Source organism: Mustelus asterias, chromosome 5 (genome assembly GCF_964213995.1).
Source record: "Mustelus asterias chromosome 5, sMusAst1.hap1.1, whole genome shotgun sequence".
NCBI classification, from domain to species: Eukaryota; Metazoa; Chordata; class Chondrichthyes; order Carcharhiniformes; family Triakidae; genus Mustelus; species Mustelus asterias.
Window position 1 is genome coordinate 98,608,588 of NC_135805.1, and position 14,786 is coordinate 98,623,373.

Consider the following 14,786-nt stretch of genomic DNA (forward strand, 5'->3'; position numbering starts at 1 on the left):
CTTTGTTTGGTGAGGAAGAGACAGAGCAGTGTCATTTAGTCTTGATTACTTCATGTACAAGTGTCACAATTACATTTGAACAGAAATTCCTTTCCAACAATTGAAGTAGTTCCTCCAAACCCTGGAGGATTAGTGCTATGTTGAAAGGTCGCTGATGTTGGAAGGTCGTGGATATCTATTCTAGGAAGAATCTCTGACATGCCACATAAACTGTGGAGCTGGGTGACAGCATTGCTCAGTGGCTGCAGAGACCAAATGAATGTAAATCAGTCTGACATAATTCATTGGCCAGCATCTGTCAAATGTCTGTATGAAAATTAATAAGTTATCCCAATATCTATAGGATTAAAAATGAATGCTGCCCGAAGGAGAATCTAATAATATATAGCGCATTTTTTTCAGAAATGGAAAATTTCTGTGGCATGACACTTGTGACACTGGAAAAACAGAATCCACCTCAAAACAAAACCACCTCAACATAGTAATTGAAATATCACTGGTAAATAATTTGTCCCCAATGGGATTGAGGAAATATTTGACTATTTACGAAGATTGAATAAATGAGGAAAATTGGTTATTAGTGGGTTTTTGAATGCAGCTGTCTCCTTTGGTAAATATTCATAATTTAGACTCCAAATTTCTCCTTCATACAGTAAACACAAACCCATATCTGCATATAGACACACAACATTCCTTCACCTATCCATATATATAGAACAATGTTATTTTGTAATATTCTCAGATATTTACTGAAAAACTCTTTTGCATAGCTTTCTCTTTGAAACTAAGCCTCATCTCTGACTTTCCGTCTGACCATATTGCACTGGTCAAAATAGTGACACCCTGGGTGATTGTGGCAAACTATTTCTCAACATACTTGATCACTACATGTAATCATTCAATCCACCCTGCTCCTTACAATCCACCTCCATGTTACTTCTCCTATTTCCACTCGTAACTGCATCACAGACATTACATCTTCTTAAATGGCTTCTCCTCCTGTGTCTGTTTGATCACCTCCTTCATTTCACAGGGCTTCAGTTTTGCGTCAACCAGACAATAAACACTGGTGAGATGGCATTTCCCTTAGCTCAATCTTAGAAAAACTGATGGCATTTTATTTGGCTCCCATCAGCACCCATGTGCCTCTGGTTTTGACTATCAAATTCCCTGGTCTCCATCGCAGACCAAGCTCTACTCAATGATCTCCTTGTTGACTGAAACCAATCGCCGGTTTCCCAACCCTTCAAATTTAAAATGATCATCCACAAGTATAAATCCTGTCATAGTCTCACCCTTCCCTATCACTTTAACTTCCTTCAGCCTCAGCCCAGCTCAACAAAATACCCATTCTTCTGACTAACGTCTTGTGAATACCCTCTCCCTTTGCCCTACATTTGATTACCATATCTTCATATATCTAGGCTATACAATCTGGGAGACCTTCTCTGAACCCACCCACCTCTCTCTTCCCCTTTAATACACCTCTCTGATGAACCTTTTGGTGATCCTTCAAAGCATCTCAACATACACTTTGTCTGATTGTACCTCTGGCAGATGCTGTATAAATGCAAACTATTGTACTAAAATGATTCCTGTACTTGTCCCAGTGAATGGAGTTAAATATGTCCCTCCTTACATTCAAACCCCTTCATGACTCTACCACACTTTAATCTCTGATCATCCAAGCACGTGACTCCCATGTTACTTCAACAGAGGTTTACTATTCTTTCTTTGCCCCATATGCTTGAGTAAGAAAATAAGAACCAAACCTTTTGAATCCTGATAGATAAAAGGAACAATAAAGGCTGGAGCCATGAGGCAAGTGCCTTTGTTGCACTGCAGGAGGGTCACCTGGAACAAGAGTTTTTCCTCCAAGCCGAGTAGAGTCTGGCTGTGCATTAGCTAACAGATCCCCATAGAACTGGGGAAGAAGAAAAGAGATGCCAATGAGAGTGGAAAGGTGGGATCAACACACAAATAAAGGGATGAAGCACAATTTGCTCTACAACAGGGAGCGAATGACTGGAGAGGTGAGAGACCAGATGGAAATGCAAGAGGAAGCGGAAAGGATACTCTCCACTTTCCTGGCAGAGTGCAGCTTCAACAACACTCAAAAAGTTCGATGTCATGCAGGACAAAGCAGCCTGTTTGATTGGCACCCCATCCACAACATTGAACACTGACTCCCTCCACCACTGGTGCACAATGGCAACAGTGTGTACCATCTGACTGTACCATCTGACAGCACCTACCTTGTTTTATATTATTAAGTGGTGTTCCAGCTCCAAACCCTGGCAAACCCCTTACATATGCTGGTAAGCAAGCTGGACCATTAATTACTGCTGGGATTTGAATTCATTCGTGCCAAGTTACCTAGTGAACTGAACATCCTCTGGCTGAACATTCTATGCTTTCCCTAACAATATTTCTAAGTCTGCAGTTAAGATGCATAATTCAGATGCAATTTGCTCAAAGGATTTTGTTGAGTGGGATTTCAAGTTTGATTTCTCACCTGTGTTCTACAGCAGCGACGACAAATCCCTGTGAAGCCACTTCAATGCATATCGCCGAATACAAGGTCCTACAAAAGGAAAGAAATGCAGCTTAATTTCTGGGTGAAGCATGAAGAATTTAACATCTCACTAATTGGTATACCTGTTCTTCTGAGAGTTTCCGCTCTACAATCTCTGTGTAAACACTGGGTCCAATGCTGTGAGGTCTGACCAACTGGGAGGCAATTGGACTTCAGCATTATTAACAATGGGAGGCCTGCTTTTGACAGTAATGTGTGGCACAAAATAGGCAACCAAAAGGGTATATAGCACCTTGTCATGCTTCAAGGAGCACCACAAAATACTTCACTTTTTAATGAATTATTTTGAAGTAGTGTCATTCTTGTTCATTCAACATCATCAATTCATCCACCCCATGGTTACAAAATCAAGTTACAATTCTTGGTCACTTCCATATTCCTCCCAGTTTACAAAAGCAGGTTTTCTTTTGCAAAATTCAGAATTTTCCACAATCGGGTTACATATACTTCCTTCTGCTGGAATGTGCATGATCAGATGACTGGCTGCTAAAATAAGTCTCCTGATATTATCCACCAATCTATAATGGCTCACCATCCTTGAAGATGGAATAGTGTGATCAGATATTACCCTCTAATGCTGAATACAAGACAAACATCTGCTCACACACAGCGATAATCTCAGTCAAGTAAATATGGAGAGGCACATCAGTAGAAAGGATAAACCGTAAAATGAAATGGTCTAGTCACTCTGGTCTGCACGTACACACTTCTATTAGCCAGTTATATAGTGACATTACCAAAGTTCTAGTAGCAAGTCTCTAATTTATAATTTTAGCTGCAGAATACAAGTGGCAAGGTAATTTGAAAAAGACTGGTAAAAGACAGGGACGGGGGAAATATGAAGAGTTTCTCCAAAAGCTGACAAATCATCCTTCTGCCTTCTTGCAGAATTCTTTATTTTGACCTTGAATTTTGCACCCAACAGATACAGCAGTATCTGCTAGATTTGCTAAACTCTGTCACATCAGCTGAACTCACCTAAGGTAGCAGTAGAAGGTGTGACAACTTACCACAGTACAATATGCTCATGTATCATAAAAAATAGGAGTAGGCCATTCGGCCCTTCAAGCCTGCTCCACCATTCGGTATCATCATAGCTGATCCTCTATCTCAGTAACATATTCCCGCTCTCTCTCCCCACAGTCCTTAATGCCTTGAGAGTCTAGAAATCTATTTCCTTCTTAAATATATTCAGTGACATGGCCTCCACAGCTTTCTGTGGTAGAGAATTTCACAGGTTCACCACCCTCTGAATGAAATTGTTTCTCCTCATCTTAGTCCGAAACGGTCTATCCCACATCCTGAAACTGACACCTCATTCTAAACTCCCCAGGCTAGAGGAAACATCACCACTGATCCATTCTATCCAGCCCTGACAGAATTTCATATGTTTCAATAAGATCGCCTCTTATTCTTCTGAACTTCAGTGAATACAGGCCTAGTCAAGCCAATCCCTCATCAAATGACAATCCTGCCATCCCAAGAATCAGTCTGGCATACCTTCACTGCATTCTATGGCAAGTATATGCTTTCTTAGATAAGGAGAGCAAAACCACACGCAATACTCCAGGTGTGGTCTCGTCAAGGCCCTGTAAAACTGCAGGAAGACATCCTTGCTCCTGTACTCAAGCCCTCTTGCAATGAAGGCTAACAAAGCATTTGCCTTCTTAACTGCTTGCTGCACCTGCATGCTTACTTTCTGTGACTGGTGTACTAGGACACCCCCAGGTCCCTTTGTATGTCAATATTTTGCAATCTATCACCATTTAGGTAGTACCGTCATTCTGTTTTTCCATCCAGAGTGGATAACTTAACACTTATCCATGTTATACTGCAGCTGCCATATATTCGCCCACTCATTCAACTTCTCTAAATCACCTTAAAACTCTTAACAGCCTCTTCACCACTCACATTCCAACCAAGTTTTGTATCATCAGCAAATTTGAAAATATTGCATTTGGTTCCCTCATCCAAATTATTGACGTATATTGTGAATAACTGGGCCCTAAGCACTGATCCCTGCCGGGACCCCACTAGTCACTACCTGCCAGTGTAAAAATTATCTATTTATTCCTAGTCTGTTTCTTGTCAGCAAACTAATTCTCAGTCCATGTCAATATATTACCCCAATCCTATGTGCTTTAATTTTGCACACTAACCTCTTAGGTGGGACATCATCAAAAGCTTGCTGAAAATCCAAATGTACCACACCCATTGGTTCTTCCATATTTATTCTGCTAGTGACATCCACAAAAATCTCCACATGGTTTGTCAAACATGGTTTCCCTTTCATAAAGCCATGTTGACTTTGAGTCTAATCTAGTTGATATTTTCTAAGTGTTCTGCTATCACGTCCTTTATAATAGACAAGCATTTTCCCTACTACTTCCCTACATACTGATGTTAGGCTAACTGGTCAGTAATTCCCCCTTTTCTCCCTCCCTCATTCTTTTTTAAAAAGTGAGATTGCATTTGCCATCCTTTAATGGGCAGGAACTGTTCCAGATATACAGAATTTTAGGAGTGAGTTGACAACCAACGCATCCACTATTTTAACCTCCTTTAGTACCCTTGGGGTATAGATTGTCAAGCCCTAGGTGTAGAAAAATCAGTCAGAGCTCTCTCACCTAACTGCTATTCAATGACACATACTCAAATCCTTCTGTATGAATCTCCATAATGGCTAAACTAGATTGGATTTCCAGGTTAAACAGTTGAAAGTCATAAAAACATATGACTGTTTTTATATCAATGAAAACCACGATAGGAAAGTTTAATTTTGATAATTATTTAGAATTAGTTTATAGTTTAGTTATTGGCATTAGTCAAGTGATCAAACTATGTCAACCCACTATGATTTTATGCTGAATTCTGAGACACTAGCTCATCACACTCAAACTTGACAAGGGAGAAAAACATATGGCCCATAAGCCAATGATACAAGACATCAAAGTTGAACAATTACTGGCGTGGAATCATACATCTCCCTAGCAATTGAAATGATCAGTTGCAAGGACTATTGTGCAAAGAAAAACAAGTGCTTAAACATTCAGCCTTGTGCATTAAATTAGTGCAATTTAACTTGTGATGTTTAAAAGCAGTCACTTTATTTCACAATATGTAACAACCTTTGATTTTGTAAGTTTAGAATTCTGTAACACTATAGTTCTTTTAAATTTTAATATGGATTAGTGGAATGTGTTGTGTTATATTTAGCACACCAATTACTTTCAAGCATTGATTTCATATGTAATTTCTGTAACTTTGCAAGCTTAGTATTTTCAATTGACTTATATGACAGATACAACAAAAAGCACACTCTATTAAAGTTACAAGACAAATGCTTGGGGTGGACCAGGCAAACGCAAATCCATTCCTTGCTTGCTCTAAAAACCAAATTCAAAAACCAATTGAATCCAATTCAAGGTCCCCCACAAGAAAGATAAACAAAATCGAAGCTGACAAATAAGGCTTTGAACCCTATCTTGGGCTTAGTCAGACACTTTGAGGGATGGGGGAATGGGTGATGAGGTGGAGCTGGAAGACTCAAGCGGAGGCCATTTTGCGGGTTGCGCCGTGAGTCTCTGGCAGCCGGATTTGCGTCACAGTCAGCTCTGCGCCGGAAATGTACTCCCCCCCTCCCCCCCCCACCACCGCTTGCCAGGGGTGTTTACTCCAGCAGAGTTTACTATAGCTCCCCACTTGCAGGGAGCTGGTGGTCCAACCCTACTGGAGTGAAGGAGGGCGGGCCATTAAGGCCCCCTAGAGGGTCAAGAGCCAGGTGGGTGCCCTCTGGGTATTGTCACCTTGGTAATGCCAGCTTGGGTCCACTGGCACAGCTGAAGGGGCAAAGTGGCAATTGCAGGGGCCACCTTGGCACTGCCCACCAGGCACCGGGCAATGCCATGGGTTGGGGCCTACTGGGAGGGTGGCCTGGACACATCCGGGAGGCCAGTTATCAGGCCATGGGGGGTTGGGTCAGAGGGCTCACCAGCAATCGATAGGCCAACAGTGCAGGGTTATTGCACATGCACTGGTCTTGGCACTGACAGATTGGCGCATGCGCAGTGGCCTGCTCAGCGCTATGCTGCCAGGCTCACCAGCAGAATAGGCCCCACCCCCTGCTTTTTTGCGTGATTCACGTATGTGCACTCTGCAGTGCACAGAGTGTGGGAACTTTTTTTGAAACTCCCACCGAAACAACCAACGGGATTTACTCCAGTTTTTACACAAAGTTTTTTTTTTGGAAGAATTGCCCCCCTTAATCTTAGCCAAAAGACTGAGAACACACTATGGCAAAGCAGTTCTCTCAGCAAAAACACATTGATAAGCAGCTGTTTTAATGAAGCCCTGCAGGACATACTGATAATAAATCAATTAGATATCTGGACAGATGAATCCTTGTTCCCAAACATCATATGCTGTCTTATCTCAAATAAAAGCAGACATTCAAACCATTCCCTCCTATATTCTATACATAACACTATATGCACTATCTTTGTCATCTTCTTTATTAGTTTTAAGGTTATAAGCAACCTTACCACTCTATCCTTTGTTTTAAAAGGAAAGTTACTCATTCCAAATAACCACAGAGATAGATAACATCACCCAAAATGACCTCTAGAAAGTCACTGATAAGCCTGATGTAATACCAATTAAATGAAGTCTGAGACAATGAGCTCAAGATATCAATCATGAGGGAATTACAGCATATTTCCGCTATCTGAAACACATGGGCAAAGATGATATCATGAAACATCTTAACAAGTACGTAAAGTAACAAACTAACTTTAATGATGAGGGAGGTCCCACAAGTAATTGACATCTTAAGAGGACCAATTAGGGCTCAATGGGAAATGACATCATTTGATGACCATCATTCTCAAGAAACCAATTAGAAAGGTTCCAGTGGATTGGAAAAATGCTAATGTAATACCCTTATTCAAAAAGGGAGACAAAATGTGGGAAATTGCAGGCCAGTTAGTTTAACATCTGTTGTTGGGAAAGTGCTAGAATCAATTATCAAGGAAGCAATATCAGGACATTTGAAAAGTCAAAACGCTCCATCAGAGTCCGCATGATTTTATGAAAGACAAATCATGTCTGACTAATTTGCTAGAGTTCTTTGAAGATGTAAAAAGCAAAATGGATAATGGGGGTCCTGTAGATGTAGTATATCTGGACTTCTGGATGGCATCTGAAAGGTTAATTCACAAGGTTAGATCACATAGGATTAGGGTAATTTATTAGCTTGGATAGATGACTGGCTGATGGACAGATGACAGACAGTCAGGATTTTAAAAAATTTTCTTGATGGCAGGAAGTAACTAGTGGGGTGCAACAGGGTTCGGTCCTTGGGCCCCAGCTATTTACAATCTATATTAATGACGTGGATATAGGGTTTGTGGTGATATAAACAGGGCCTAGTTTTAAAGCTGATAAAATTGGATATCCTAAATTAAAGAATTGGGCATATTAAAATCAAACACAGTCAAACCTCAGGCAGGCCAATTGTACAATACACAAACGTGTCTGTGACTGACCCATCAACCACCCATCAAAAGGTCATTACAATCTATCGAGACTTAGCAGGAGATCATTACACCTCATTGAAATGCACTGGCCTATTGTTAGAAGCCCAGATCGGGCCAGACTTTCTGTCACCAAGAGTTCCTGTTGATACCTTAACTGATAACAAGTTCAACAACATGGAGCTGGACACCTGGGGGCGGACCCTGGTGTCCTGTCAGGCAGACATCAAGAAACCCACTGGGTATTGGAACCCCCCTGCTGGAACCTCATTGGCCGGAAGCCAGAGAAGTTTCTGGAAAGGCAAGCAGGCTGGGGGATAAAGGGACACACTTCGAGTCACACAGGAGCGAAGACTCGAGAGGGGAGACGGCAGTGACCATTTGGAAGACTGACCAGAGAAGGAAGAAGCTGCCATTGAGACTCACCTTCGTGAAGACGGACCAGAGGGACTCAGAGAATCAAGCCTGCAGTTCAACCAAACCATCTTTACGGGTAGTATATTTGAATCTGGGGTATTCTCTTGTTTTATGTGGGTAATTTGAGGGTTAATAGTGTTATTATTAATAAACTTGTTGAACCTTTACTTGAGTTTGTCCATCTTGCAAATAAGGACACCGGGGTAAAACCTTAGAGTAAGCAAACTGGTCGAAAGTATCTGAGAATGAACAGGTACAACAGGTTAGAAGGCTCTATAGCCAAATTTGCAAATGACACAAAAATAGGCGGTACAATAAGTTGCAATGAGGAAATAAGAACCTTACAAATGGATATGGATAGGTTAGGAGAGTGGGCCAAAATGTGGCAGATGGAGTTTAGCGTGAGGTCATGAATTTTGATCAGAAAAATGGGAAGGCGACTTATTATCTAAATGGGGAGAGACTTGCGGGGTATTCCAGTGCAGTGGGATCTTGGTATCCTCATTCATGAGTCACGGAAAACTAGCATGCAGGTACAACAGACAATAAAGAAAGTGAATGGAATGTTGGCATTTATGGCTAAAGGAATAGAATATAAAGGTGAGATAATATAAAGGTTGTTGCAACTATACAAGGCATTGGTGAGACCGCACATGGAGTATTGGGCACAGTTTTGTTCCCCTTATTTGAGGAAAGATGTCGTGGTATTGGAGGCAGTTCAGAGGAGGTTCAATAGATTGATTCCAGAGATGAGGGGTTTGTCGTATGAAGAGAGGTTGAACAGTTTAGGCCTATACTCTCTTGAATTTAGAAGAATGAGGGGAGGTCAAATTGAGGTACACAAGGTGATAAAAGATATGGATAAAGTAGACGTGGCGCAGATGCTTCCTCTTGTGGGGCATTCTAGGATGAGAGAATAAGTAGCAGCAAATTTAAAACAGAATTAAGAAGAAACTACTTCTCCCAAAGGGTTGTGAATCTGTGGAATTTGCTACCCCGAAGTGCGATGGATGCTGGGACAGTGAGTAAATTTAAAGGAGGAGTTAGATAGATTTTTAATTGGTAATGGGTTGAAGGGTTATGGGGGGCAAGGCAGGAAAATGGGGATGAGGAGCATATCAGCCATGATTGAATGGCGGAGCAGACTCGATGGGCTGAATGGCCTAATTCTGCTCCTATATCTTATGAATGTATTCACACCTTGTGCAGCAAGAGGGTGTTGTCCACAGGGAAGCAGAAGTTAATGGGAGAGTACAGAAAACAAGTATCAACTTGCACCCAAGGGCCATAGTATACTAGTAAGTCCTGCCCTGTTTTTGTTTAGCATTAATTTACAACTTTAAAAACTTCCTGAGTTATTTCACCCAACTGTCTCCTGGTGTCTATATAGTTATGAACACAATTGAAGTTCAAATAGTACCTAGAACTTATGCCACTTGGCAAAGTACTGAAGTACTATCCCAACATCGTGGAATTGTGATATATCTTTAAAATGAGATCTTCAAAAGGAAGGAAGGGATGAGTAAAAAAAGCACATTTTTAAGAAAATAGTTAAACAAGTAGAATTCAATTGTTTTATTTTTTAACATCTAGACTTAGAGGCTCTCACATCCCAGGAACAGAGACAGGATCATAAGAAAACAAATGAACAGTGAGAAAAGCTATTTATCCAATGAAAGCATGTTCCTCTAGCAGTACAGCTCACTCCGCAAAGTATTCAACTGATTGGAATGCTCTTAAATGACAAACATTTCCAATTTGTCTAAAGTTTATTTTTTACAAATTTGTATTTATTTCTTTTTGTTCCACCAGCCTAGCTGACTCTAAAATAATATTCAGTACATGTTTCACTTCAATAACATCACCGCTTTTTAGCTTCAGACATGAAAGGGAATTTTACAGTCCCACTCATTGGTGGGGTTTTCCAGTCCTGCTGAAATCAATGGAATTTTAAACGACTCGCCACATTTTCTGATCCCGCTTCCACCACAACATGACTATATTCCATGCATGGAATTTAAACTTCTACAATCCTACACAGGATTCAAAACTTATTATCTTTGGAATCATTTGTGATGCTTTTCTTTTTATCCTTTTCAATTAATGTGTTCCTGGTTTGAAATGTGGCAGTCAAATTTACATATGGCATTCCAAGAGAAGCCTGACCAGTTCTTTGAAAGCCTCAGCATAACTTTTGTTATTGCTACACACCTCAATCTATTTGTTCATCTAATTACTTCTCCACAAGTCTTGACACTGAAGAGGTGACTTCTTTTAAACCTGCAGGACCAAGTTGGTTTGGAAGCAGTGGGGAGGGTAAAGACACAGAAATTGACAATGTGTTGAGAAGCAGGCCAAATCCCTTCAGGAGACGCACTTGGTCAATTTCAATATGTTAATTGGTCAAGTAGAAAAATATTAACATGAATTTAACTGCAGCGGTTTCCCAGACTTCATTAAGGCAAAAAACACAGCCATTGAGGGGGCTGAAGACAAGTCAGGGAAATATGTCAATATGTATTTTTCTTAGCCAATTGTGTTCAAAGTGTTTGCTTGTAGCACTTGCAACGTGAGATTTCTCTTACAACCTCTGATCCCCACTTTGGGGCTGTGATTGCTCAAATAAGCCTGGTTACTGAACTTGCTGTTTTACTTTGGAGCTCAGATGAGTCAACTGCACAGGAGGAAGTACTAAACATCCAAAGGGTCTCAGGTGGTCTTTACTGTTGGAGTTGGGGACTTCCGGGGGCCGCCATCTTGGACGCAGCCGACCGCATGCGAGACAGGGGAGCCGCCATCTTGGACGCCGGCTGATGACTCTTCGGGATCTACGATGGCAGCGATCCAACTGGACCAGTCTCGTCCACATCAGTTCGCCAGGTCTATGATGGACATACAGGTAAACGGCCATGCGGGAAATTGTTTGTTTGACAGCGGGAGTACGGAGAGCTTTATCCACCCCGATACTGTGCGTCGCTATGCCCTTTTGGTACGGCCAGTCAAACAAACCATTTCCTTGGCCTCAAAGTCCCGCTCCGTGGATGTCATGGGGTACTGTGTGGCGACTCTTGCGGTTCGGGGGACCGATTACGCAAATTTTAAGCTCCTGGTGCTCCCACACCTCTGCGCTCCCGTACTCTTAGGCCTCGATTTCATGACACATCTTAAGAGTGTCACGCTACAGTACAATGGGCCCCTTTCCCCGATCTCGGTCTGCAACCCTCAGTTCCTGGACTACCCACCGCACACTACCTGCGGCCTTTCGCCCCTCCAAGTCACCCCCCCACCGCTATTCGAACACTTCACCCCCGAGTGTAAGCCCATTGCCACTAAGAGCAGACGGTGCAGTGCGGGGGACAGGACCTTCATTAGGTCCGAGGTCCAGCGGCTTCTGAAGGAAGAGATCATCGAGGCGAGCACCAGCCCTTGGAGAGCGCAGGTGGTAGTGGTCAAAACTGGGGAGAAACACCGGATGGTCATCGATTATAGTCAGACCATCAACCAGTACACGCAGCTGGATGCGTATCCCCTTCCGCGCACATCTGACATGGTCAATCGGATTGCGCAATACCGGGTGTTCTCCACGATCGACCTCAAATCGACCTACCACCAGCTCCCGATCCACCCGGAGGACCGCAAATATACAGCTTTCGAGGCGGATGGCCGCCTCTACCACTTTCTTAGGGTTCCCTTCAGCGTCACAAATGGGGTCTCGGTCTTCCAGCGCGAAATGGACCGAATGGTGGACCGCTATGGGCTACCTTTCCATACCTGGATAACGTCACCATCTGCAGCCGTGATCAGCAGGACCACGACGCCAACCTTAACAAATTCCTCCGCACGGCCGCTCTCCTAAATCTGACCTATAATAAGGAGAAGTGTGTCTTCCGCACTCACTGCCTCGCCATCCTGGGATATGTGGTGGAAAATGGGGTCATCGGCCCCGATCCCGACCGCATGCGCCCCCTTATGGAACTTCCCCTCCCGACCACGCTTAAAGCACTGAGGAGATGCCTGGGCTTCTTCTCATACTACGCCCAGTGGGTCCCTAATTACGCGGATAAGGCCCGTCCGCTTATCAAATCCACCCTTTTTCCCCTGTCGGAAGAGGCCCGCTCAGCCTTCAACCGCATCAAGGCGGACATCGAAAAGGCCACGATGCACGCTGTGGACGAGTCAATCCCCTTTCAGGTGGAGAGTGATGCGTCTGACTTCGCCCTGGCCGCCACCCTCAACCAGGCAGGCAGACCCGTAGCCTTCTTCTCACGAACCCTTCAGGGCTCGGAAAACCGACACTCCTCAGTCGAGAAGGAGGCTCAGGCCATCGTCGAAACAGTGCGACACTGGTGCCACTACCTAGCTGGCCGACGGTTCACCTTGCTCACGGACCAACGTTCAGTGACTTTCATGTTCAACAACGCGCAGAGGGGCAAGATTAAGAATGATAAGATACTGAGGTGGAGGATTGAGCTCTCCACCTACAATTACGATATCTTATACCGGCCCGGGAAGCTCAATGAGCCTCCAGATGCCCTGTCTCGCGGAACATGTCCTAGCGTACAGGTGAACCAACTACAGACTCTCCACAATGACCTCTGTCACCCGGGGGTCACCAGGCTCTACCATTTTATTAAAGCCCGTAATCTGCCCTATTCTGTTGAGGACGTCCGGTCTATAACCAGACACTGTCCGGTCTGCGCAGAATGTAAGCCGCACTTCTATCGGCCGGACCGGGCACATCTCATAAAAGCCACCCGCCCCTTTGAACGCCTCAGCGTCGATTGCAAAGGGCCCCTGCCTTCTTCTGACTGCAACATCTATTTCCTCAACGTGATAGATGGGTACTCCCGATTCCCCTTTGCCATCCCCTGCTCGGACATGACCTCAACCACGGTCGTCAAGGCCCTGCACGGCCTCTTCACCCTGTTCGGGTACCCCAACTATATCCACAGCGACCGGGGATCCTCATTCATGAGCGATGAGCTGCGTCAGTACCTGCTCTCCAAGGGCATAGCCTCAAGTAGGACTACCAGCTACAACCCCAGGGGTAACAGACAGGTGGAGAGGGAGAACGCAACAGTCTGGAAGGCCGTTCTACTAGCGCTACGGTCTAAAGGCCTTCCAGTCTCCCGCTGGCAGGAAGTCCTCCCCAATGCACTACATTCAATTCGGTCCCTCCTGTGTACAGCCACCAACGCCACCCCCCACGAGCGGATGTTTGCTTTCCCGAGGAAGTCCTCCTCGGGAATCGCATTACCGTCATGACTGGCGTACCCAGGCCCAGTTCTGCTCCGGAGGCATGTACGACCCCATAAGTCGGATCCCCTAGTTGAAAAAGTCCAGCTCCTCCACGCCAACCCCCAATATGCCTATGTGGCATACCACGATGGGCAGGAGGACACGGTCTCTATCCGGGACCTGGCGCCTCCAGGTGCCCCAGAGCCCACTACGACCCCTCACCCCACATCCCTAAACCCCTCTGTTCAGGTAGCACCAGGTCCGCTTACATCTTTGCCTATTGTACGCAGCTCGCCTGAACCCCCGGAGTCACCACGCAGGATCAGACCAGAAGGGACGACGGCGGATTCGAGCGGCTCCGCCCTGCCACCGGCAGCAACCCCCCAACCGGTACTGCGGCGGTCACAACGACTAGTCAAGCCGCCCGACAGGCTGAACCTGTGAAGGGACGATGCCTCACCTCAACTTGTGACTTTTCTATGTATATATACTCCTGTACATATGGTTCCACCCACCCCGCCGGACTCTTTTTTAAAGGAGGGGTGAATGTGGTGAACCACTGTTACCACATGTATGTGCCTGGACACACCCATACTGCACCTGGCCCGAGACTCCTCCCTTTCCACCTGAGACCCCACCCTTTCCACCCAGAGTGGGGTATAAAGGTGATGGTCCCTCCTCCTTGCCTCAGTCCAGACCAGGCCAGCGACAAGGGTATGCTCCTGTTCTCTGTGAATAAAAGCCTATTAGTTTTCCCTCACTCTCAGAAGTCTTCGTGTCGTAATTGATAGTGCATCACTGGTGACAGAATTAAATATCACACAGCCACATGGCATACCACATTCACTAAAGCGGACAATGTCAGCAGCCAGTGAAATATAATTTTGTATAATCACTTAAAATAATATCACCTTGTCAGCTCAAATTTACATATTTTAATATTCCACTGGGCCTTACAGGAGGAGAATGAAGAGTCCTCAGAGGAGGTCCCTCAGGGTGAGGCT

General features: G+C 44.3%; 1 protein-coding gene across 2 annotated transcripts in view; it reads right to left on the reverse strand.

Annotated features, from left to right (window-relative positions):
• pla2g7 (phospholipase A2, group VII (platelet-activating factor acetylhydrolase, plasma)) overlaps nt 1–14,786 on the reverse strand; it is a 76,297-nt gene that overhangs the window by 34,931 nt on the left and 26,580 nt on the right. For both annotated transcript variants that reach the window (XM_078213745.1, XM_078213744.1), the window contains exon 5: nt 2,516–2,584. In XM_078213745.1, coding sequence (XP_078069871.1) covers nt 2,516–2,584 — 69 coding nt within the window. The remainder of the gene's footprint in view (nt 1–2,515; nt 2,585–14,786) is intronic.